The 26,533-nt window shown below is 36.0% G+C and overlaps 1 protein-coding gene and 1 long non-coding RNA gene across 5 annotated transcripts in view; one reads left to right on the top strand and one right to left on the bottom strand.

Moving 5' to 3' along the window:
* The window catches only part of LOC106030403 (uncharacterized), a 32,897-nt gene extending 20,900 nt beyond the window's left edge, over nt 1-11,997 (top strand). For both annotated transcript variants that reach the window (XR_010830527.1, XR_007159047.2), the window contains exon 4: nt 7,961-11,997. This is a non-coding gene — a long non-coding RNA (uncharacterized lncRNA). The remainder of the gene's footprint in view (nt 1-7,960) is intronic.
* EYS (eyes shut homolog) overlaps nt 1-26,533 on the bottom strand; it is a 953,299-nt gene that overhangs the window by 585,012 nt on the left and 341,754 nt on the right. For all 3 annotated transcript variants that reach the window (XM_066994734.1, XM_066994735.1, XM_066994736.1), the window contains one exon: nt 21,370-21,474. In XM_066994734.1, the coding sequence (XP_066850835.1) occupies nt 21,370-21,474 (105 nt within the window). The remainder of the gene's footprint in view (nt 1-21,369; nt 21,475-26,533) is intronic.

Here is a 26,533-nt window from a genome sequence, read left to right as displayed (position 1 = left end):
TATTAAAACTGCCCTACACATTCAGTCATTTTGATTTTTAAATCAATAGATGCAGAAAGGTGTCTTCAAGCTATGTTTCTGCTCCATCCAAAACACCAGCTGTGCAGTGTCCTCATAAAGCTGAAATTTTCCTCCCTGTTGATTGCTATTAAAAATTTAAGCATCTCTCTCAATTTTGCCTTTGTAAATAAATGTTAATGTCTGCTTATTGAACTACTACATAAAACATCAAAATTAAGATAAAGAAGTAAAATTGAAACATTAATCAGTAATGGTAACAGTTATGCACAGATGTATGCACAACTGTTGTATGTGGTTAAGTGAGACTGAAATCAAATTGGAGACAATGTAGAAAAGCTAATGTGTTTTACTTGACAAATTAAATACTCATAATAACTTTAAAGATTGGAAAAAAGGATCATAACCTATGTATGCTTTCATTTCTGTGTTTTGAATCCATTAGCAGTGTTGTTGCATTGACAAATATATCTGAAGTTCACATACCAAGTTGAAAAACAAGGGGTGGTGGTTTCAGGGCCAAATTTTAATATTAAAAATATGGTTTTGTATAAAGTTTCTCAGCAAAACAGATTCAGTAGTATTACTTAAGAATATACTATTTCCTATCAAAATAAATGAGTGTCTTTTTCTAATACAGTTTCTTAAAAGATACCTCATGAATTTAGACAATGGAAATTTAGCAGCAAACTATTTGAAATATATATATTTTTGCAGATATACTGCTTTTACATTCTTCAGACCATTCTTTCTGACAAAGCTAAATGTCTCATGACAAAAGTGATTTTTAGCAGTCAGACTGTGAATATAAACTCTCTGGGGAGATCGCTGCACTGTGATCCATTCTGACATAGTCCAGCCACATTTACGAGAATTTCACTACGTGGTTCCTTATATTATGGATGGCAGGTACATCTGAAGCTGTTAGCTAGAACCTCACATTAAGGGTTATGGTCAGGGCCAGCAGGATTTGACGTGCATTCATTCACTCTTATTGAACAAGTATTACTTGTGGTGAAAAAGTTTTATGATTATGGTTAAAATTATACTGGGGAAAAAAATTAAAGACTGGCAGGGACAAATGTCAGAATTTGTTTAATTATTTAAAACCCAAACAATATTTTCACTGTTATTAAGATCCTTACACACTAATGGGTTGCTAATTTCACTTTACTTACAGTCTTACACTGGATATTAATAACATACAAGCCATTTTATTTTTTTTTATTATTATTTTTTGAGATAGAAGTGATTGATACTGTTTTTGTCATGCAATACCTATCATAATTTTGCTGGGGTCCTCTAGAATTTCAAATATAAAAACGGTACATGTTGCTAAAATTATACAAAATGTAAAAAGTTCATAGCTACTATTAGCATAGGTGAACAAAATAGAGAAGAAGTAATAAAAAGGAAAAATCACCTCTGGATGGAAAACAGAAAAAAAAATGCTGCCATTACCTCAGAAAATACAACAGTACTGTACTATGATCATCTGCACTAATAAATACATGCTATTGGTGTGTTGGACTAACCAGTTGCAGCTATAAAAGACACAGTGTAAGATGTAATTTCCTCTGCTGTATCCCTCTTGCGTATATGGTTTCTGGAACTCAGAGATCAAAAACCACTAAGTAATTCTCAGTAAAGACAATGAGAACTTCAGTTAGGTTTCTGTAACATAACAGAATTCCTCTCTAAAAATTTTAGAAACTTCATATTCCAAAATTAAAGAGATTGAGAAATGATGCGTATGTGACTTTGAGAAGGCTTTTGCATTCTTTGCATTCTTTGAGCAGTTCTAAGACTGCTCATTATCACAAGCAGACTTGTGATTTTACAACAGCTGAAATCTTGGAAATGGTACTGTGTTCCTGTGAGAAGTTCAGGTGTCATTTAATTTCCCAGTCTGGCTCAGGGACAAGCCAAAACTTGTGTTTATGTACACATAATCTAAAAGGAAGTTAAAACACCTTGTAAGAATACGTTTTTGTGAGTATTTGGGGTGTTTGTACATCAATTTCTTACCTAAGTATTCCATTCCTTGGATAAATAGATAAATATTCTAAGGAAAAATACTTTCAACAGACTTAACAATTCTATATCATTAGAATCATAGAGTCATAGAATCGTTTATGTTGGAAAAGACCTCCAAGATCATCAAGTCCAACTGTTAACATAGCACTGCCAAGTTTACCATTAAACCAGTAAACCACCATTTGACCACGCATTTGACACTGTCCCTTATGGTATCCTTGTCTGTAAATTGGAGAGATATGGATTTGATGGATGGACCACTCAGTGGGTAAGGAATTGGCTGGATGGTTGCACTCAAAGAGTTGTGGTCAATGGCTCAATGTCCAAATGGAGGTCAGAAATGATTGGTGTTCCTTGGGGTTCAGTATTGAGACCAGCACTGTTTAACACCTTTGTTGGTGACATGGACAGTGAAATTGAGTGCACCCTCAGTAAGTTTGCTGATGGCACCAGCTGTGACATGCTGGAGGGAAGGAATGCCAACCAGAGGGACTTTGACAGGCTTGAGAGATGGGCCTGTGGGAACCTCACAAAGTTCAATGAGGCTGAGTGCAAGGTCCTGTACATGGGCTGGGGAAATCCCAAGCACAAATACAGGCTGGGTGGAGAATGGATTGAAATCAGCCCTGATGAAAAGGACTTGGGGGTGTTGGTTCTTCACACATTTTGCTCTTGAGAAATCCACGTTACCTAATGACCAATTGTCATCCTTTTGTTATTTTCAAGTGCTAAAAATGCAGTTCATCTTTACATCTTGTCTATTTTCTTTTTTTTTGGGATAAGAATTCAAGTTAAACCTGACAGTTCTGTAATTCACCTCTGCTCATTCCTACTCTTCTGTTATTTGACCTATCCACAAGAACAAAACACTGAAATTGCTCCAAATCTTTTCTAAATAGCATGCAGGAGTTGTGGCTAAACAGACTTTAAAGTATACATTTTTATCTAAGTGTTTTCTAGGTTATTCTTTTTTTTTTTTTTTTTTTTCTTATGTTTAAAGATCTTTCTTGTGGACTGTTTTTTTTTTTTTTAGTTTATACAGAAGGGATGTTGAAAACTTCATGTCATAATATGTCAACAACTTTGTCTCTTTCTCTAGGAAACAAACTTTCTTGATCTCTTATAAAGAATTGCCCAAATATCAGATATAGATTTCCTCCCATCATTTTTTATTTTCAGATTACTTCATCTCATAGATATAGAGCAAAACAGAAGAACAAGAGTTAATTATCTAGAAATTTCTTTCAAGATATGTGAGTCTATAAACTCTGCTGTTAGTGATCTTCAAATTTCTCTGTAGATCTCTGACCTTTCTGTTACTCTTTCTCTTTATTCTCCCGTCTAGAATTTCTTTCTGCTAGTCAGGGCTAATGAGTGCATCCCTTACCTCTCTCTTAGCAGCCTGACTTGAATGACCGTTTATACTGCTTTGGACAAACTGGATCTTAAGCCATAAAATTTAATAAGATGTAAGAGAACCATTGTTCTACAATACTTTTCTTTCAACACCGCCCCCCCCCCCCCCCCCCCCCCCCCCCCCGCCCCAATCAGGGTAGAGACAAAGGCCAAATACAGCTTCCAGTACTCTAGGAACGTTTTTGTCAGTTCCAGTAAAAGATGGATTAGACCTAGAGAAAAAAGGATTAAGTAAGAACAGAGGTGTACTCTATACATCTTACAGAAATACACCAGAAGACTTACAGCTATTACAACAGAAGTTTGATTACTGTAGCACAGCAGGCAACTCCAGTTTCTCTTTTATTTACACTAAGAAGTCACAGAATAAGATTTTATTCTGACTGTGCTTGCTGCCTTGGAATGTGTCAGACTATATCTTATCATTTTATGGTATGATGTATTAGAACAGGACCTAATGCTATTTTACAGCTGCAGAATAACTTAGACGAAGAAAAGGAAAAGAAAAACCTTATGAAATAATAGCAGTTATCCATTTTCATTTTACAAGATGGACTTCTAAGAGGTCAGTGTTTGTGGCTTTGTTTGGAAGGATGACAAGACATACTTAGAAGTTAATGTTTATCACTGTACGTATCTTTTTTCTTATTAGCCATAGGTAATTTATTACCCTTTCCTAGCTTATCTGTTCTAATAACTTATATAAAAACCTCAGACATTTATACATTCCTTTGTGCATAAGAAAAAAAATGAGACTAAGAAGTTGCCTAACAGTAATAGCTTTGATCTTTCTGTATAATTTTATATTGCATTGTCAGAGATAAGTATAATATAACACTTCACAAAAATTCAGCAGATAAGTAAAGATGAATTCTTGAGACATACTCCTCTATTCTGCCCATAAAGGAGTGATTGTACATGCTACTTTGATATTTTTTAAAACAAATTCTGTGTAACAAGACCAAAATAAATATTACGGGCATTTTTATCCAAATAAGGCAAAATGCACACTGAAAACCTTAAATATAAATTTGCATATCTAGAAAATTTTTAAAGGGCTTTAAGGATACTGACTGGTTTTTAGTAATTTTATCCCCCTGTGAATATTATCTGAACAAGTACAGCAAGTACTTTGTCTGGAATCAAAAATCAGTTAGAATCCGGGAAGAAAAAATGCTGCTAGTAGGTCAGGATATAACAGTTGATTTCATCTTCTAAACCAACAACATATTTTAAACAAAAAAAAAAAATAGTTCACAGATTAATAATCCAGAACTAAAAAACATAAAATCTTACAGCTCAAATGTTGTTAGGTGTATCAGAAAATAAAGAAACTAAACACCTTGATTCTCATGTGATTTAAAGCACCTGTAGTGAGATTAACTCAAATTAAAATGATGTTGCTCCAGAAAGCAGAGCCAGAACTATATCTCTTCTTAAAAAAAAAAAAAAAAAAAAAAATTATTTCCAGAATGCCTGTTTTGCAAAAGCATATCTTAGGGAACTTTTTTTTTTTTTTTTTTTTTTTCTCTCACTGATATCTTACAGGTAGCTTACAGGAAGATTTCTGCCTGTCTAGAATTAAAACAAAAGTCCATCATCTCTTTCATCTTGCTGCAGTGCTGATATACACAATAATCATGTTTCAGTAGAATATATAGGGGGTGGCTTAAATATTGATTTTTTTTTCTGTTTTAACAGTGTTCTTTGGTGCTTCCTTTTGACAGAATTTATTTATAATAGTTTGCTGCTATTACTTACTTTTAGTGATAAATCTTATGTATCCAACACCTGCTCTCTATTGGTAGTCTGCTACCTTAATGTCTATCATCATCGAAAAGTTGTGTCTATTGTGCTAAACTATTTCTTTCTGAAAAGAATAGGAATAGTGTTTCAAGTGAAAAGAATTAAAATTTAATGAACGGAAATAAAGTACTCAATTAATTCAAACCAGCTCTTCCTTAAAACCAGTAAAGGAGACTGGTAGAGAAATTTTAATTTCTGTGTGTGTTTATCCTCAAAACTTATATTTATTTGACAGATCTAAATAATTTTCAAGCACTTAATATTTCTTAGAAATAAACATCTGTGAATTTCAATAGAAATCCAGTATATGTGCTGAACTATGTTTTCTATAGAAAAGTGGATATAGTAATTATAATAGTAATAATTAATGTATATTTTCTAACTTTTGATAATTACACAAAATGTAACTTATCTTAATATCTTCGGGAAAAAAAAAAAAAAAAAGATCAGTGAAACATGAACCTTCCTGTAAAATCAGCACAAGCAGTGGGCAGTGGTGCTGTCTCCCATCAGTCACATCTTGGAGGCATTGCCTGCCTTTCAGAATTCATGTGTTAAAAACAAGGAGACAAGAGGATGAGCTGCCCCCCATAGTGTGATTTGACACTCAATTAAATAAATTTGACACTCAAATAAATAAAAAACTCTTCAGAGTAATATTCTTATCTTAGAAACAAATTAGATTTATTACAGAAGCTAAGTTAAATGCCTTAAATTAAAAGTTACTGAAGTGCAAGATAAAGTTGGGTATACGTTTCCTCAATTGTGAAAAAAATTTTTTTAAAGTAAAATTCAAGAAGACAAAAAGGCAAATAAAAAAAGGCAAATAAAAACAAAAATCCATTAGACTGCTATTCATGACATTCATAGTATTAAGGTTGTGTCCTGGTTCCAGTTAGGACAGAGTTAAGTAGCTCATAGTAGCTGGTAGGGTGCTATGTTTTGGATTAGGATGAGAAGAGCGCTGATAACATGCTGATGTTTTAATTGTTGCAGAGCAGTGTTTACACCAGGCCAAGGACTTTTCGGCTTCTTGCTCTGTCCTGCCAGCGAGCAGGCTGGGGGTGCAGCAGGAGCTGGGAGGGGACAGACCCAGGACAGCTGACCCAAACTGGCCAAAGGGGTATTCCATACCATCTGATGTCATGCTAAACAATATATAGGGGTGGCTGGCCGGGGTGGGGGGGCCGGCTGCTCGGGAATAGGCTGGGCATCGGTCAGCGGGTGGTGAGCAATTGCATTGTGCATCACTTGTTTTCTTACACATTATTATTGTTAATACTATTACCATTATCACTATTATTATTATTATTGTTATTATTATTTTCCTGTCTTAATAAACTGTCTTTATCTCAACTCACAGGCTTCACTTTCCCGTTTCTCTCCCCCATCCCAGAGAGGGAGGGGGGAGGGTGAGCGAACGGCTGTGTGGTGTTTAGCTGCCAGCCGGGTTAAACCACAACAGGTTGGCAAACAATAAAGTTTTGCTTTTGAACTATTTTTTTCAGAATTGACAATAAGCAACCTCTTTGACAAAGAAAAAGCATGTAAACATTACCTTTCATCCATCATATATATTCTAGTTTATCTTTTCTAACTATGAAAGACAATAGTTATAAGATCCAAATATGGTCTTTCATTTCTCACCAGACAAGTACACCATTTGATACCAGAAAAGAGGTAGGTTATTAAAGAACATAAAGCAACAGCTATAGACTTTGCTAAGTCTGGTCAGGCAATTCTGTTAGCTGAAAACATCAAGATTTTTATACAACATTTTTTTTTCTGCTTACTAATGCAAATATAGCCACAGAAAATTAAAACTGTTACTTGAATGTTACTTACTTTTCAGTATCTTACAGGAACAGAAGGACAAGATCAGTGTGACAGTGAATTGTTGAATAAGGAAGTTATTTTAGAGAAGGGTAGGAACGAGTAAAGACAGAGCAAAAATACAAATGAAGAATTAAAGAAGTGTATGGAAATGTCTAAGGAAAAGATTAAATGCCATCCAAAATATGAAATGTTAATATTGCTAAATAATGCCAGTAGAACTAAGACCATTCTGGTTTTGTCCATATAAATACACTGCAGATTTTTTTTTTTTCAAATAGTAGATTGCAAATGACAGAGCAGAACAACTCCAAAACCTTTACATCCCTGATTATAAATTTTAATATATTCAGACACGTTGGACAAATCTCTTTTTAGTTAGATACCTACTTTCCAGAAAGAGAATTTTTGGAGTAGACAACTCTCAAACATCTCAATCAGACATATAAAATTTATGTTTAGCAGATGCAACATAGTAACTACAGAAAAAGTCTGTAGTTTGATTATCACCTTAGCTGCTTTGTAAATAGCGGGAGGTCTAGGTTGGATATTAGGAAAAACTTCTTTGCCGAAAGAGCTGTTGGGCATTGGAATGGGCTGTCCAGGGAAGTGGTTGAGTCACCATCCCTGGAGGTCTTTAAAAGACGTTTTTAGATGTAGAGCTTAGTGATATGGTTTAGTGGAGGACTTGCTAGTGTTAGGTCAGAGGTTGGACTAGGTGATCTTGGAGGTCTCTTCCAACCTAGATGATTTTGTGATTTTAAGCATATTGACTAAAATTTTAGGTGTCTATAGCTATGTTCTGGAAAAGGATGTCTAAATATAAATGTTTTTGTATTTCTAATAACAGAAACAGAAGAAAATAGAGAGTATCCAGAGGCTGTCAACATGAAAGGCTGGGCAGAGCAACAATCAGACTAAAATTCAAGCTTCAGCAATCTGTAATATGAAGAAATCTGACCAAAAAAAAATGACGAATGTGTGTTGGCATGTGAGTTTATACACCCTCTTATCTCATCCCATGCACATACATGCATATACATATTTCCTTTTCATTGTAAGGGGAAAGTATGAGCGCTCCTGCTTAATGATAATTGCTTCATTTCTCATCATCATGGAATATCTAAGTGAAATGTATACATTACTGGCTTCATTTTTCTTTAAGGAAGTGTCTTGTATAGCTGTTTTGGCATTGCCCAAGGCAGGTTTTGGGAGGTATATTGAATTGGAGTATTATAATTTAAAAATGCTCATAACATTGATTGTTTGCCTTCTTCTGGCTAGCTATGCCTGACTTCTGGCTAGCTATGCCAGACAGCGTAGAGAGAAATGAGGAATTATTCATTATTCTTCTAGTCACTCTCTGCTTAGAGCTGACATGACAGAAGTAAAAACTTTCATGTACTTGCCTCTATATGGTGACTAAGATAGGCAGATTTACACCAAGTAATGCTTCCAATTTAATTTAGAAATCAGTTGCTTTTTTTTTCTTTCTTTTTTTTTCCTCTCTTCCTCTGAAATGGGGAACAAAGTTTATCATCTCTAAGGTGTGCCTTGAAAATGAGCTAAAAACTTTTGAAGATACGAAGCTTGGTGTAATGTAAGTGCCATCTTTAAAATTAATTTTAAAATATATGTGGCCAAACAATCAATGTGCATGACTAGTTACTCTCTGCAGTCTTAGAACAGTATTGATATCAACATGAGGGTAGTAAAATATGTTGGTTTTTTTTTAATAGAAAATTATAATTGTCTGTACTGCTACATGTTTTCTATAGCAGGCACAATACTTTCCAGATAGTTTTTCATAGTGAAGCTTCTCATAAACAGACGGAGTGCTCTTCCTCATTTTCTGAGAAATTAATTAGTGTTTTACCTTACTCCTTTTTTTTTTTTTCTCACCAATGACAGTAGTCTAAATAAGCCTAGATACCCTTATACATGTAGTCAGTTGTCTATGCAGTTATTTTTGTGTGATTACCCTTCCATTTATCATTATGGAGGTTTTGTCCTGTGCTGACCTTGTTCTAAACAAGCATATGGCAATGAAATGTGTCTATTTTCTATAAAAAGGTCTGGTTTAATGACATCTGTGCAAATCATTGACAAAAGGATCACACAGTGAAGAATGAGGGTGTGACAGATCCCATTTATAGGGTACATTAGTCAGAAGCTCACTGTCACACTTTCTTTTTTTCAGCAGAAGACTCAAAGCTTCAATGGAGTAAACAATGGAGCTTGTTTACTGTTGGGTTATCTACTATCCAACACAAGCAATGCATGAATCTTCTAATTCCTCTGGTAAATGCTGGGGGTTAGAAATCTGGATCTGCTACAGCTCAGATTCTTCTTGCCCACAGAGATTATATGCATGCATCCAAAACCTGAGGTTTCTCACATTTGAAAGGGAATTAAGTGACTTTTTAGAACTGATTCACTGGTTTACCTAATAAACCTTAGCTTTCTGTTTGTTTGCTTCCTTTTTTTCCTTTCTTTTTGCTGTCAGGGGTGGGCTTATGTATTTCCTGTTATGTGTCAATGGCTTCTATTAGCAAGAAACGTGTAAATATGGTAACATATGCGATCAATGAATCAGACAAAAAGAAAAATGCAGCGACGCCAAAATTAAAAAGCAGCAAATGAAAAATTAACTATCAGTTGAGGAGCAAATCCCCTGTAGAAGAGTGTAAACTTGGTGAATTGTGAAATATGGCTGTGAATGTTTGAACAAGTCTTTAAAGTAACTGCTTAATATTTAGAGAACAGACATTTCCATTCCATTATATTACTGCCCATATAGTAGTTTTAGAAATGAATAGACTCAAGCTGAGGGCTATCATAGAGATATTTCTTCACGTGGGGGATTTGTAATAAGTTATTAAAATATTTCTCAAGAGATCACTGTTTCTTGTCTGCTTTTGTTAACAGTAACTCAATGTCTTATTATCTGCTTTGAAATAAATAATTTATTTCTATTACAAAAATGTCAAAATTTTAAGTCATCTCTGTTAGGATTGTAGGCTAGAATTGACATTACAAATGAGCTGCTAATCAATTGAAAAACGTCTTTATTTTTAGCTTCATAACTGACAGCACATTTTTGGAAAAAAGGGAGAAAGCCGGCAGCTTTTTCTTGTTCTGTTGCAAGAAGTTTTCACTTACCACTATCATGAAGCACTTATACTGATAAGGGTAGAAACACAGAATAAAATTGGAAATATAAAAAAGAAAGTAACTTAGTAAGGCTATTAGACCTATTAAGTTTGGTTCCTTTTGTAAGTGAGAAATTTGCCATCTTCTCTCCTATTGGTAAGTTTACTTTCCCTTCCTTCATCACAGCCTCCCTTAACACCGAATCCTAAAAGAGACTTTTTTAACAAAGTTTGTGAAGTATGTTGCTCATCTCATTTGACCTTTCTTAGCTTTTCACTTCCTATTTTCATCACAGTGCTTTCAGCTTCCATATTTTGCCTTCCCCTACACTTCATTTCATGCTTCTTCATGCTGCCTTTTATATGCTGGTGTATAATGAATGTTTTGCATTCCTTGGTTTCCTTATCCTTTTACTTCCTTTCTTATCTTTTGTAGAAGCTGTCCGTAATTAAAATGTATATCTATTGCAAGAAATGTTAATAATTATGTCTTCTTTTATCTTTTTTATTTACAAAATTAAGCATATTTCAGTATTCAAGCACAAAAGGTCACCAAATGATTATCTGTGTAAAAATAACACAGTGAAATCTCATCTAAGTAGAAATTGCAGTTTTGTTTCCTGTCATACGTATATGTTCACTTTTTAAAAAGTAATAAAATTTAGGTTTAAAAATTAAAATCCTACTATGCTTTTGGGATCAATATATAAAAGAAGGTACAAGTATCATGGAACATGACAAACACTTTGAATACATAGTTACCACTATGAATTCATGGATTACATGATTACTTAAACCTTACTGTATTGTCACCTTGTTCTTCCAGTGAAAATAATGAAAATAACAAGAGATATGTACATTTTGAAATATGATTTACAGGTATTACATATACCATACAAGCAATTTAATTGCCCTTTCTGTATATGACTTAAAAGCAGGATAATGTTGTATTACAAAATTGTTAACTACCTCTTATATTGAAATTGTAAAGTGGGAAAACTGATGTTGTCTTTCTGTTGACCTGACATTTATAGCTTTTCATTTTGTAAGCAGCAGGCAGCAATTTCAATCCAATTCCTTACAACTGAATGGCCAAACTAAATACATAAATAAGAAAAACTGAAGTGTTAGAATTAATTTATGTAATTTTATCTGTGCTCTTAAGAAAAGTACAGGCTGCATAAAAAAAGTTTGTGTCTATATAACTGTTAGCAAATGTACAACCTGTCAATTGATCCCTAGTACTGTCTTTAAAGAATGGTATGGTTTATTGAAGTGTGCCCTCCATTAAGTGTATGGAAAATAGAGTTATTTAGAAAGTATAATAAATATCAGGATAGTCTCCTTTGATAAGAAAATATTCTGAAATAATGTAGGATGAGATTCCGTACATGTGCATGTATTATGTGTATTATGTATATATGTGTGTATAGGTGTGCGTATCTGTTGCTAAATATACATATGAAAAACAGAAGAGGCAATGAAGAATGTGAGGGAATGGCACAAAACTGTGCCAGGGACAGACATTCACACTGGACATTAGGAAGAAAGTCTTTACTATGACGGTAGTCAAACACTGGAACAGGCTTCCTAGAGAGGCAGTTGATGTCCCATGCCTGTCAGTGCTCAATAGGCATTTGGGTAATGCCCTCAATAATATATTTTAACTTTTGGTTAAGTGGTCAGGCAGTTGGACTAGATGATCTTTGAAGGTCCCTTCCAATAGAACTATTCTGTTCTGTTCTGTTCTGTTCTGTTCTATTCTAAGGTTTATGGATTGCTTATAAATAGCACTGATGACTCTATCTAGAAGGGCACATTTATTTATTCTTACTATGTAAAAGTAGCATTTAAATTAAACAAAGCCAAAAAACTCATCTTCTTTTTCTGGTTTATTTAAACGTATTGTGGGTTACTAGCTTTTATTATGTGTCAGAAATCTAACTGTATTAAATACATCATCCCAAATATCTAGCTTTTTATGAACCACTCTGGTATAATGTAACTATTTCAAATTACAGATTGTACAAAGTTAAATGTAATCAGAAGACAAACAGCTGAGAGAGAAAACAAACTGAGAAATACAAACGGCAACAATGAATCTTTCGAGAAATGTCAGTAGATGCTTAAAAAATAGAACACACAGTTAAACCATATGTGTAGATAAAATGGTCTTAAAAAATAGCGAACAAGTATAACACTGGGTAAGTTCATAAACTTTTTTATCAGTAGGAAGTTGCAGAATAATGATAAAGGAGCCTAACTATCAGAAAAAAGAATCAGAAATATGGGACAAAAACAAACTGAAAGAGATGTAAAGGAAGTTTAAAAGTATAAAAGCAAACTGTGCGTGATGGGTTGACCAAAGCTGGCAGCTAAGTCCCACACTCGGTTGTTCTCTTTCTTTTCCTCATCAGGGTTGGGGAGAGGACTGGAAGTACTGAAGTGGTTAAAACTGATGAATCAAGATAAAGACAGTTTAATAAGTGAAGAAAAAAATAAAACAAAGCAAGTGATGAAAAGGCTGTCAGTCACCACCTCCCGCCAGCAGACCCATGCCTAGCCAGTCTCTGGGCAATGACTACTTTGTGAAACTGCCCTTGCCCCAGTTTTGCTGCTGAGCACAACATCGTATGGTATGGAATATCTCTTTGGTCAGCTGTCCTGGCTGCGTCCCCTCCTTGAGCATCCCTGGCCTCCTTGCTGCCAAGGCAGAGAAGGCCTTGACACAGTACAAGCACTGCTCAGCAGTAGCAAAAGCATGGGCATGGTATAAACACTTTTGGTCACACATAGAATGCAGATAAAGTGTTTTATATGTATATCAACCAGACCAAGTACATTGAGCCAATCGATGCGAGGAATGCCCGTTAATGACCCATACTTTTTTAATCTCTCTTTTTGAGTGCTTCTTTTCTGAGGAGGAACAGGTTACAGACTATTTTTAAATTATTTTTGCTTAATTCTGAATAATGTTTTTTGTTGTTGTTGTTTTAAGAAATAACAGAAAAAATAGGTAACTTTATAGAGGTTAAAAATTAGGTAATTTTTTAGAGGTAAAAATAAGTGATAATATTGAAGGTAAAAATAGGTAATTTTTTCACATTTTCAGGATCCAAGCCTGTTGTACAGCATGTATGGTTGTTCTGTGCAGGAAGGATGGGTTACACATTTGCTGTTCTAGATTCTGTCCTAGGTCCCCATATAGGACAATTTTGCTTAGCCTGATTATCATCTTTGCTCCATCAGTCTCTTAGGCTGAGGCTAGGATTGATCAGCATGCTTCTGTTTTATTACCATAATTAATAATCTGACATTTTTGCTGAGGCATGCAGAAAATTCTAGCAACCACTTTAATATAGTGATGTCTGAATTTCACAAGGCCGTGATTTATTCTACATATTATTTGATACATCTTAGAAAGCTAAAATAAATGGCACTCTTTCGTGTGCCATGCTTACACAATGTGGTGGTTAACGCAAGTATTACAGGGGAGAAAGGAAGAGAGGAAGTACAGGTTAACCATTACATTGCAGAATTGAAAAGGAAAGAATAGACCTGTAAGATTATTTTTCCTACTTCCCTCCTTTGCAAATCCTTTAGAATATTTGCAAATTTTATTCTTGTATTGAATGTACCTGGCAAGGTTTTGGTAGTGGGGAGCTACAGGGGTGGCCTCTGTGAGCAGAGCCCAGCAGCTGCCCCCTGTCAGATCAGAGCCAGCTCTAGGCGGCTCCAAAAGGGACCTGCTGCTGGCCAGAGCCGATCCAGGGAGCGACAACGGGTGGGCCTCTGGGAGAGCAGATTGAAGAAAGGAGAAAAACCTGCTGTAAAACTGCAGCTGGGAGAAAGGGGTGCGAACCAGCACTGCAGACCCTAAGGTCAGTGCAGAAGGAGGGCAGGAGGTGCTCCAGGCACGCAGCAGAAGTTCCCCTGCGGCCTGTGGAGAGGCCCCTGGTGGAGCAGGCTGTCCCCCTGCAGCCCATGGGTCCCACACGGAGCAGATCTCCACGCTGCAGCCCGTGGAGGAGCCCCCGGTGGAGCAGGTGGATGTGGCCTGGAGGAGGCTGCGGCCCATGGAGAGCCCCCGCAGGAGCAGGCCCCGGGCCGGAGCTGCAGCCCGTGGAGAGGAGCCCACGCAGGAGCAGGGGGTCTGGGGGGAGCTGCCGCCCATGGGGGACCCGTGCTGGAGCAGTTTGCTCCTGGGGGATGGACCCAGTGGTACAGAGCCATGTGGGAGCAGTTCTTGAAGAGCTGCTGCCTGTGGGCAGCCTGCGAAGGCTCAGTTCGGGAAGGACGGCATCCCATGGGAGGGATGAAGCCTTAGGTACTGACCACAGCCCCCATTCCCTATTCTCCTGCACTGCTCAGGGGGAGGAGGTAGAAGAGGGTGGATAGGGGAGGGTAAGGAGTGGTGAAGGTGTTTTTGGTTTGCTTTTAGTTCTTACTGCTGTAATCTGTTAGCATCAGTTAATAAAATACATGAGTCTCCCATATGCTGAGTCTGCTTCGCTAGTGATGGTAAATGGTGAGGGATCTCCCTGTCTTTATCTCAGCCTATGAGCCTTTTTCCATCATATTTTCTTCCCCTGTACTGTTGAGGAAGGGGAGAGAGTTGTGTGGTGGTGGTGTGCTGCCCATCGACGTTAAAGCACCACAGTTCTTTATAAAAGAGGGCTCACTGTCATAGCCTGTGCTAATTTTAAAATGGTCTACTTTTTCCTCTAGACATTTTATGACTAAAATATTATACAAAAAGTAACAAATAAATGGCCTTTAATTTTGTAAAGATTTTCATGAAAAAGTGAAATGAGCAATCAGACCTTCTACAGTAGCAAATGGCTGGACATTCTCAGTGAGGAGTGCCATTATTAGAAAAATAGCTAAATGTATCAAGATTCTCAAAAATGCAGAAGAGTTATTATAGTTAGTAAAAATATATTTAACAAATATCTGAGAAAAAATAAGGCTTGTGTATGGATCAGGTACAAATGCAAAAAGGAACTCCTGGGAAGGGGTCCTACTGAAGCTCCCTCTTAGTCATCGCAGCCAGAAAAGGTATGGCTTTTGGAAAAGATGGCAGATGGCTTCCCTGCCTGGGGAGCCATCTGCACAACCTTCAACCTCTAACAGCTCTGATCATCAATGACCTCGGCCCTCTTCCTGGATTGTGAGTCAAATGCTGTTATCTCTTGGATGTGGTCACCCACAGAAGTTCCAGTATAAAGACTTTGCAAAAGAGATAACATGTACTAACCTCCTAAAATTCTGAGTCCAGCTAAAAATTTCCTTTGGATGGTCCTGTACTCTTTTGCATATCATCTCCTGTAAGTGGTAGACTGGGCAACAGTGTTTCTAGAGCTGAGAGGAGGAACACGCTTAGAAAGAATGCTATGCTGGTATGCTGGTATAAAGAATGATGATGTTAGAGGTAGAAAGGAAAAAAAAAAAAAAGACTTCCAAATTGTATAAATAAATTGTAACTTGGAGCAAGAAATTGATAATAGAATTTTTAAACTATGTTTCAAGAAAATCATTTTTGTTAAACTGAGGAACAGTTTCACATAAAAAAATATTTGACCCCCTTATCAGGCAACTTTAAAGCAAAAAAATATTCTCTACAAATTCTATGTTAAGGGTGATTGTGCTGTAGCAGTGTGAAGGACTGAGTGATTCCCTATATATTTCCCATCTGCTGTTTCAATTATTCACTCTATTTTTTTCAGTCACAGAATGCGACAGTTTTCCTGAACTCTCTTCCTGGAGTAAAAACTTTCATGTATAAACTTCTACTTCATAAAAACAGTTGCCAGAAATGTTTAAAAGAAAGTACAATCTTATTTCATGGTACAGTAAACTTTAGAACAGGGAACCACCCAAATAAAGAATTTGATTTATAATTTTTCTGTGTATGAGTTTACTTTTAATAAGAACTACTGCTTCTCTGTTTCAACATATTAAGCTGAACAAAAGTTGATTCTAGGTTGAATCCATCAGCCCAAACATCTCAACTTTTAGGATTTTCTGCTTCAAGAAAAGTCTTCTTTAGCAATCTTGCTAATCATGCACTAATGCCACTTAGAAAATAAATATTTATTTATTCAGTTAGGTGTAGCGGGGTGATACATCACTGAGGCATGGCTAGGGATGGGAAAGAAGCTTTGTGGTAGACGTTAGGTTTTGTAAAAGACAAAAACATGAAAATGCCTTGTAAGAACCTAAGAAACACTCTGCGTCATCAGTGCAACGTTGCATCTAGCCCAGAACTGTGAGAGTGGCAAAATGAGAGACTATTTAGGGAGAGCATATTAGCCTCGCCATTTCCAGCAGTCTGTTCCACTCTGTATTAAAAGATGTCAGAAGATCCATTTGTATCCATTTACAGCCCTTTTGTTTGTGTGTTTGGCTGATCCATTGCCAAACCTTCTAATTAAAATTGTCTAGCTACATCACACTCTGTGGCAACAAATTTAGAAATGAATGTCATCTGTTAAAAGTTCTTTTATGTGTTTTAACCCCAGATCCCGCTGGGTTTTTAAGTGCCTTCTTGTTTCTTGTGAAAAGGCTTTGGTGGACAACAGCTCTGCTTTTTGTTTTGTACATGCTTTCATGATTTTCTTTCAAAGCTTCCTCTCTTTCTCTTATCCTTTTCTTTTACAAACTTGCTTTATCATAAGGCAGTAACTCTATTCCAGTGATCACTTTTATTGCTTTTCTGAATACCTTCTGAAATTCAAACATCTTCTAGACTGATACTTCCTCAAATAGGAGATAACTTCTCTCCAACTAATAAACTTTAAGTAATAAACAGCAACACCTCACTTCTTCCTTGAACTGTGCTTCTCTAGTGTACCATTTCAAGGCATGTTTTCCACATGACAGATTAGTATTAAACAATTTTTGCTACAACACCGTAGCGCTTGTCTTTTTTTTTTTTTTGTTCCTTTTTAGAATTCAGTATAGCTGTGAAACCATTTCCTAGTGGAAGGTTAAATTAACACATAGGGAAAAAATGACATTTGAGAAGTTTTTAAATATTCATACAAATTTTGACTTTTGAAAAACTTTGTCTCTACACTATGCTTTTTCCTTTCATCTACAAAGTTGATTGATGCAAGGTGACATCCTAATGATTATTAAAGAAGATTTTTTGATATGGCCCAAATGTTTGCAGTCTTAAAGACTGTGCATATAGGCACAGGTAATTCAATTCAAATACAATTAGAAATATTACATTTATAAAGCATAGATAAAATGGGGCAAAGATTCCTTTTTCAGTAATGGACTCATAAAATAATCTATGTTGGAAGCGACTTCTTGAGGCCACACAGTCTAATCCTCACTGACAGCAAAGCCAGCTAGATCATGTTGTTTAGGGTACTATCCAGGCAAGATCTGACTGTCTTCAAGAACAGGGATTCCACAAGGTTTTTGGACAACTCATTCCAATGGTTAATCATCTTCTTAGCGCTTCTTTTTTTCTTAAAAAAACAAACGAACAAACAAAAACCAACAACATCTCATCAGAATTTTCCTGTGTTCCAACTTGTGTTCATTAATTCTTCCCCTGTCCTGATTTTCATCTCTAAGAGTCTTGCTCCTACCTTTCCACAAGGTAGTTGTAAACCCCATAAAATCTTCCCTTTGACTTTTATTCAGGCTGAGCAGGTTTAATTCCCTCAGACTCTGTTTGTTCTTCAGGTGTTTCAGGCCCCAACCATCTTCATGGCCCTTTGATAAACTTGTCCCATTATTCCACCATCCTTCTTTTACTGGAGAGTGCAAAACTTAGACGCAGTCCTTCAGATACACTTTCACAAGTCATGAGTAGAAAAATAAACACCTCCAGTCTCGGTACTCTCTTCCCAATGCAGCCCAGAATGCTCCTTTGCTCCAAGAGCACATGGCTGACTCCTGTTCTACTTGATGAACAACAGGACTCTCGGGTGCTTTTCTGCAAAGTTGCTTTCCAGCAAGTTGGCCTTCAGCCTCTCTCTGCTGGTACATGGGATTATTCCTCCAAAGGTATAGGACATGCACTTTTGTTTATTGAACTCCATGAGATTCTTGTTGACCTGTTTATCCAGTGCCTCTGAATAGCATCCGTAACCTTGAGCACATCAACTACTGGCCCAGTTTAATATCTGTGAATTTCCTGAGAACAAAACCCACCCTATCATCCAGGTCACTAATGAAGACTTTAGATAGATTTTGACAGTATCAAATCCAGATGAATGCCAATAACAATTGCCAACTAGGCTTTGTACTACTGACCACGAATCATTTAACGGTGGTGTAGCAAGATATGATGTGGCTCAGTCTTCTGCCTCTACAGTGTATTTGGAAAGACCTTAGTGATTGATCTCCTGCATTCATTCTCTGTGATCGTTTGCAGTCTGCTCATCTCCTTCATAGATGACAACATCATCCCCACCCCAGGAAAAAGAAAGAAGTATTCCCTGCAGATCAAAACCTGCATGGCATCATACTTCATTATACGTGGCATCATACTTCACATCATCAACATCATACTTCAGTAGTACTGTCTGTATCAAGACTGATTTGCCTGGGATATTTGCTTCAGCTGATGCTGATGACTACTGCTTAGCTGGTAGCTGTTCTGTTTTATGTCATCACAGACCTTATGACACATAATTATTATATGTCACTTGTCTTCTTTTATTTATAAACTCTTTTATAAATTCATAAATTGTTTTATTTATAAACCTTCTTGCTTTCTTCTTTCAAATCCAGTGCATGTATGCATAACTTCCTATTTTCTTAGACTAAATACCATCTAAATCATTTATTTTCATCCAGTATTTTGTACGTGATAATTCTTCAAAAAAAAAAAAGTACCTAACAAATGTTCAAAATATTATTAGAAAATTTATATAGTCTAAGAATTCATATTTGTATTTCTTACATCATTTTAATAATGATTTTGTGCATATCGTAGAATCATAGAATCATAATATATCCTGAGTTGGAAGGGAGCTACAAGGCTTATTGAGTCCAGCTCCTTGTTCCACACAGGACCACCCCAAAATCAAACCATGTGTCTGAGAGTGTTGTCCAAATGCTTCTTGAGCTCCGGCAGGCTCAGAGCTGTGATCACTGCCCTGGGGAGCCTGTCCCAGTGCCCGACCACCCTCTGGGTGCAGAACCTTTCCCTAACCCCCAGCCTGACCCTCCCCTGTCCCAGCCCCATGCCATTCCCTCGGGTCCTGTCGCTGTCCCCAGAGAGCAGAGCTCAGCGCCTGCCCCTCCGCTCCCCTCGTGAGGGAGCTGCAGGCCGCCATGAGGCCTCCCCTCAGCCTGCTCTGCTCTGGGCTGAACAACCAAGGTACTACAGGTAATCCTCCTATGTCGTGCCCTATACATCCTCCATCATCTTTGTAGTCATCCTTTGGGCACTCTCTAATAGTTTTATGTCCCTGTGCTGTGGTGCCCAAAATTGCACACGGTGCTCGAGGTAAGGTGCACCAGTTCAGAGCAGAGCAGGACAATCCTTTCCCTTGACTGGCTAGCAATGCCTGATGAGCCCCCAGATATGGTTGGCCATAGGCACACTGTTGACTCAAATATCAAAGATCAAATGATCTCACTATTTCAGTCATGTAAAGCAGGCAGATGTTTTCATACTCATATTTCAGTTTGCACAAAGCAAAATACTCTGTGACAAAAAGAGGTGTGACATTAGGTTTATCCACCATGGAAAAAGAAATGAAATATAGTCACATGCTTTGTAATTTAAAAAGTAAAACTAAGCTAATACATCAACAAAAGAATTCAGTCTTAACAAATTAGCCATTGTAATAAATAAAAAATAAAATGACAAAACAGGTATTCTGCATCCTGAAAGTTTGTCAGGAGACTCAGATTTTAAAAGAGGTTGTATGTCTGTGCATGTATAATGCATCCATGCACATGCCTCTACGTTTACTAATACCTAAATGTATTTGTGTATATATTCAAGTTATTTTTATGTGCGTACACTGTGATTTAGTAGCAGTGCTGGCTGCTGTGAGTGGTGTTTCTATATTTTACATTTCAATATATTTCCATCTACTTATACAGTAAATGAAATGGCTTGTGTATGTTTTTTAAATAACTTATATTAAAAATATACATAATTTTTATAGTGACATAATTTTAACCACTTCTTTTTTTTTTTCTTCTTCTTCGTTATAAGCAAATATCTCTGTCCAAATATGAGCTCAATCATTTTACTATTAAATTGCTAACTTGACACAATGGAACAAAGTTTAATTAAAATGTCCTAAAAATCTGAAAAAAAAACACAGCTGAAAGAGCACTATCATTTCTTGTTTTAGTTGCTACTTTCCAAACACATGATGACAATTTGACCCTCAATAAAGAAAACAGGAAAAAAAATCAACAAATAGTGATACTATACAAGTATAACATTTAAATTAGCTGGTTATATTAAAACACTACATTACAATATGTAGAAGCTGGCCTGTAGCATCAATCCAGCTTTATAGAGAAAAAACCACACTGAAACATGTAAGTTCATACATTTATAGGATACTCTGTATCTGATGGGAATTATCCAAGTCATATGAAGACAGGAAAGAGATTGATCTGATATTATTGAAGACTTCAGTTCAGTTATTAATTGTAACTCTCTTTGGCACAGACAATCTTTATGACAGCTACCATATAAATTCTCCCCGTTTTTTTTTCTTCAATAAGAAATTTCAAAAATTGTTTTTGCAAATAGAAAAGAAGGAAACAAAATTATTATATATTTATGGAAGGTAACAAGAAAATTAACTTTTGAAAAGATTGAGAAATGAAATATTCCTCAAACATTCTTCCATAAATACCACAGACATTCTAAGACTCTTCATTCACCAGTTTTGCAAGGCAGAACTTCTGGTATGCAAGCTATGTTTTGTAAAGAAATTCTGGTGACACTGGCCACATAGCAATTGTTAAGTACACTTAAATAGTGCCTGCTCAGTCCTTCTCTCTTTTCAAGCCAAACAAATGACTATTTAGCTGTGGGCTTATGAAAAAACATATTTCTTTCAGGAATATCACAGAACATTTCTCATGTAAATATCACCTGATTTCTTACCTGGCAAACAGCTACAGTAAAATTCACCAATCAAATCCTGGCAATGGCCTCCATTTTTGCAGGGCTTGAAGGCACATTCATCAATATCCGTGGAACAGTTTTTGTCTGACAGAAAAGAAAATGAAACATTAAAACTATAAATCATGCTGGGTTGGGAAAGCAGAAAAGCTACTTCACAGTATAAGTGACAACTGCATAATTTAACTTTTCCAGGTTGGAAACACTATTTTATATTTGCCTGACAGCTTTAAAACTACAGCTATTCATAGATCATAGCTGATAGTTAACAAATTAAATATTTTAAAGAAATAAGTATGAACTAAATGTGCAAATATATTTTTGTGTATTCTAGCATTATATCTCAACACTGTAATTACTAGAACTATATACCATATTTAAAATACTTTTTAAGAGGTTTAACAACCTTGGTAACAATAAGAAAAAAAAAATCTCAAAGTTACTTCCATACTTAGATTAAAAAGTAGTTTTTAGATCCCAACAGAAAACAAATTCTTTCAGCTGTTGCTTTAGTTTTAGATATTTAATTGAGCTGAAATTCAAATTAATTCAAATCTGAAACAACAAAAAATGTAGCAGAAGCATGTATAGAAGACACGTAGAAGACAATATTAGAATACAATATAATACATGAAAACAACTCAGACACACTGAAGAAAATTCACGGTTCCTCATCTATCTGTTGTGCACTGCAATAATTTGTAGCAAGCTCTAACCTGCTATTAATTATACTGGGATCTTTCTGATCCAAAATTTAACCAAAATCAAGGAACAACTTTGGATATTAACAGCTCCAGTGATGGACAATGAAAACTGTAGCCATCACTGATGTGAGCAAGCAAAATAGTGGTTGCTATTCTACCCAGAAAGTGATGGAAAGATATTACTCAAATTGGATATAAGAGATAGGTAATGTCTCCCAGGAATCTCAGTCTAAGGAACTACTGAAGCTTCCCCCACTGACTTGTACCATATACTACAAGCTACGTGAGAAAATTACAAATGAGTATGAAACTCTGGGAGTAGGAATTAAAGTAGGGTTTCTGCGTTTCATCTTGGATGACCAAAGCTCAGACAATGATAGATTCATTCTAAGAATAAATGCATGGCTGGCAGATGGTGCCACCTGACAGTTTTGTCTTCCTTAACCATATGATAATTTCTGAGCTAACAGGTAAAAATTGAATCTACATAAAAACCAAAATCAATGGGCTGGAGACAAATTGATGGGAAGACAGTGGAAGAAAAAAGCCAACCTTTTTCTACTGTTCCTCTAAAATACTTATTTAAAAACAGGAAGGAGGCAGAAGTGTATAACTTTTACAGTCTTGCTTGCTTGCTTGCTTTCGTTTTTTTTTTTTTTTTTTTTTTTTTTTTTAATAAATAATAGAACAAACAGAAGTATTAAGAATGTAGGACTTGGAATGGTGGGGAATTTAACAACCCAAACATCATTTTGGAAATGAATTATCCTTCAAAAATGCATAGATCTTTGAATGCTCTATTGGCAACCTTTTTATTCAGTAGTGGAGGTGGCAAGAACAACAGATATTTTCTGAGATTTGATTCTAAGCAAAAGAGAAGAGTAGTCTCTGAATATTAAGAACATAATATGAAGAACTTAGATGAGAGCAATGGACCCATGCAAAGGGAGAAGAGAGGGGGTGAACAGCATAAAAACAATTCAGAAAAATCACTAGGAATGCAAAAAATTGGTGATGCGAAACCTGCTGAGAGGCTGAACTAAAATAAAAAGATAAGTAAGAAAGCTTCTGCAAGATTACCAGGATGAACTACATTTCTGTGGGAGAAAGAGCCTGGGTATTAGGAGACCAGGTTAGCAGGTCATTGTTTTCAAAGGATGAAAATTGCACAACTAACAGAAAATAGGTCAGGTTAAGATAAGCTAAGCTGAGCTAAGAAGGATAACCTTAAAAGTACAGTATAAATATGTTGGCGTAGAATTATAACAGCAAAGACAGAATAAGATGTAACTATCATGGATATGCAGGGTAGCAAGAAATCATACTGTAAGTACTTCAGTTTTAAAGATGAAGGGAAGGGAAGGTTTATGGAGAAGGATAATTCAATGGAGAAGGATAGCTACTGATAATGGCAATCATGCCAAATTATTTAATGCTTCTTTTGGTTCAATCATTATAAAAAAGGTCAGCTCCAAGCAGATTGTTATCATAATTGATACCTATGGTTAAAGGGCAAGACTTCAGTGCTGAATGGAGTAGACAGACAGAGAATGTTCAGAGTAGTTGGATGTTCAGACAAGTTGGCCTGATGAAGTTCACCCTTGGGTACTTTGAGAGCTGGCTGATAAAAACTTAGTGGTTTTCTTTGTGAGCTTGTGGAAGACAGGTAAAGTACCTGAAGACTCAGTAATGTCAGCCTTTAAAAAGGAAGAAAAGATGGAGCAGTGAAATAATAGATCCATTTGTGTAATTTCAGTTCCTGGAGAAAACATGGGAAAAACTTATTAAACTGATTACTTGTAAGAACCTAATTAAAACAAACAAACAAACAAAACTAAATTATCAAAAATGAACCCTATGTAAGCAAAGCAATTGCCTTCTAAGCCAGAACTACCATCCTTGTGGGTTTAAAAATACATATATATATTAATAAAAAGCAGCCTATTTAATATTTCACATTTCAGTAAGTTTCTGCTGCTACACTGCTATCTCACATGACATCGTGGCATCACAAAAAGGTACTTTGGAGGACAGGATTAGAAGTCTTCATAAATTTTGACAAATTGGAGATAAAGTTTGAAATAACAAATTTTATCCATTAAGAACAAGTGGAAGATATCACAATACATGAGATCATAAGTAGGAACAAAAAATAGAATTTTGTTTCAAATCAACTGTGATATAGAGAAAGGAACATAACCAGTTAGATGCATAAAATAATCCTTCCATTCTTATCTAGCTGACATAAAGCTGCATTTGAAGTGCTTTGCACTGTGCAGTGAGCTGCATTCAAGAAAAATGATATAGAATCACAGAATATCCCAAGTTGGAAGGGACCCACAAGAATCATCGAGTCCAACTCCTAGCTCCACAGAAGACTACCGAAAAATTAAATCACATGTCTGAACGTGTTGTCCAAATACTTCTTGAACTCCATCAGTCTTAGCGTCATGAACTCTTCTCTGCTGAGAAAATTAAGACAGTTCAGAGCTGCATTACAAAAATGACAAGGAACTAAAAAGTGTGACCTCTTAGGGTAAAAAAAAATAAACAATGAATGGGTTTGTAAAGCCTAACTAAGGAAGATTTGAATAGAAATATGATGACAATCATCAAATAAGAAAAGGTTTTCACAAATGTTTTTAGTTCTCCATCTCCATAGCCAACAGGATAAGAAGTAATGCATTTAAGCTGCTGTGAGAGAAAGTCAGATTAAACGTTAAGGAACTCCTTCTAATGGTTACTATAACAACACACTGAACAGATTGCCTAAGGAAAATAAGGAATGTCCTTGGATATCTTTGAGATAAGGTGAGACATACATGTCAGGAATCACACAGTATAGTAGTGTTTGTTTTCTGCTGGGATGAGGCTGGAATAGACAATATTTAGTGTTTTCTTCTAGTGTTAAGATTATGTAATTGACACCTGCACTATTTATAACACTGAAGAAGATCCAAGGGCTTTTATGTTTGTGTCATGAATTGTGTTGTCTTGAAATTCGCTGTGCCTCGTGGTAGTGTAAAGTAGAAGAAGTATTCCAAATCTGTGGTCATGTAAGGAAGGACCAAGAGACATCCATTTCAAAAGTCTTGGAAATTTAAAGTAGAATCGGAAAGGTCTTAAGTTGTTTGGTATGTGATAACAGAGCTCCCACTTTGGAGCCTTGTGCTTCTATCCAGATTTGTATCTCCACTCTGTCCCTCCATCAACAACCATTTCTGTAGTAGTCAGGTAAGACAGAGGTGAGTCCAGGCATACAGTAGCCAAGAGAAGCAAAGGACACACAGCGCATAACAAAAATATCAGCACTAGCAAGGGGAAGGAAACAGATTCCTCATGCAGACCACAAATGTACATAGTTGCAAATACATATGGATAGATAGAAAATCCTACTATTATGAAGGGAGCGGTACAGCTTTTGACCCTCTCAGCCTATACTCACCCAGTACTGCATTTCCACTCTCACTTCCTTGCCTGTATACCTCTGCTACATGAGACCACTCATATGCACTAATCGAAATGTTGTGATAAATTTTTTTTACTTAAACAGTACATTTTTTTAGTGTACTGCAGGTTAGTTTTCACTGCTGCCAAGTAAGCAAAAAGATATGTAGCTACTAAAGATATAGCTACTAAACTATAGCTGAACTATATTTAAGGAAAAAGCAAAGGTGATCTGGAAAGGACTGCTGATGATTACTTAAGCATATGAGCTCTATTGCAATGCTGTGACAAAAAATAGTAATTCTTAGATGTATTAACAAAAAAAAAAAAAAAGGACTATTTATGTGTAAGGGTAATTTTACCTCTGCATAAAGCATTGCCTACAAAGTTCCATACAGTCCTAAGCCTTGTATATTTGAAAATATGCAGGAAAAGCTACACGGTTTATTCAACCACTGAAAAAATTATGCTGTCGGCAAAAGCTTAAAGACCTCCATCTGCTTCATTTAGAATAAACAAAAACAAGAAGTGACTTGATTATAGTGTATAAGTGTTTCTACAAAGAGAAAATACTTGGGTAGTAAGAGGTTTTTTCATTTTGTGTAGCAAAGGTAATGACACACAATAACTCAAAGTTGAAGACAAAAATATAAACAAAATACTTAATATAAACGTCTACATCTGATGGTGATTACTATTAGAAAAAAAAAAGCCAGTCATATTCTGGCTTCTCTTCATGCATTCAAGTCAGGATTGAATGCTTTTGGATTCAATGTGTGCTTTAATCAAAACTAAGTAATTAGATCCAGTACAAGGTGGTTAATGGGCAACATTAACTGCCTTCTGGTATACAGACCTAACGTAGAGCATGCAACCAGCAATCTACGGGTTGTTAGAAGGCTTCCAGAATAAATTTACTCATCCTATAGCCTTCTGTGACTGGTTACATTTTCTAGGAAAAATTCAAGAGAATTCTGCAAGTCAGATATATTTCT

The sequence above is a fragment of the Anser cygnoides genome, chromosome 3 (assembly GCF_040182565.1).
Source record: "Anser cygnoides isolate HZ-2024a breed goose chromosome 3, Taihu_goose_T2T_genome, whole genome shotgun sequence".
In the NCBI taxonomy this organism is placed as follows: Eukaryota; Metazoa; Chordata; class Aves; order Anseriformes; family Anatidae; genus Anser; species Anser cygnoides.
This window is presented reverse-complemented; position numbering and strand designations above follow the sequence as displayed.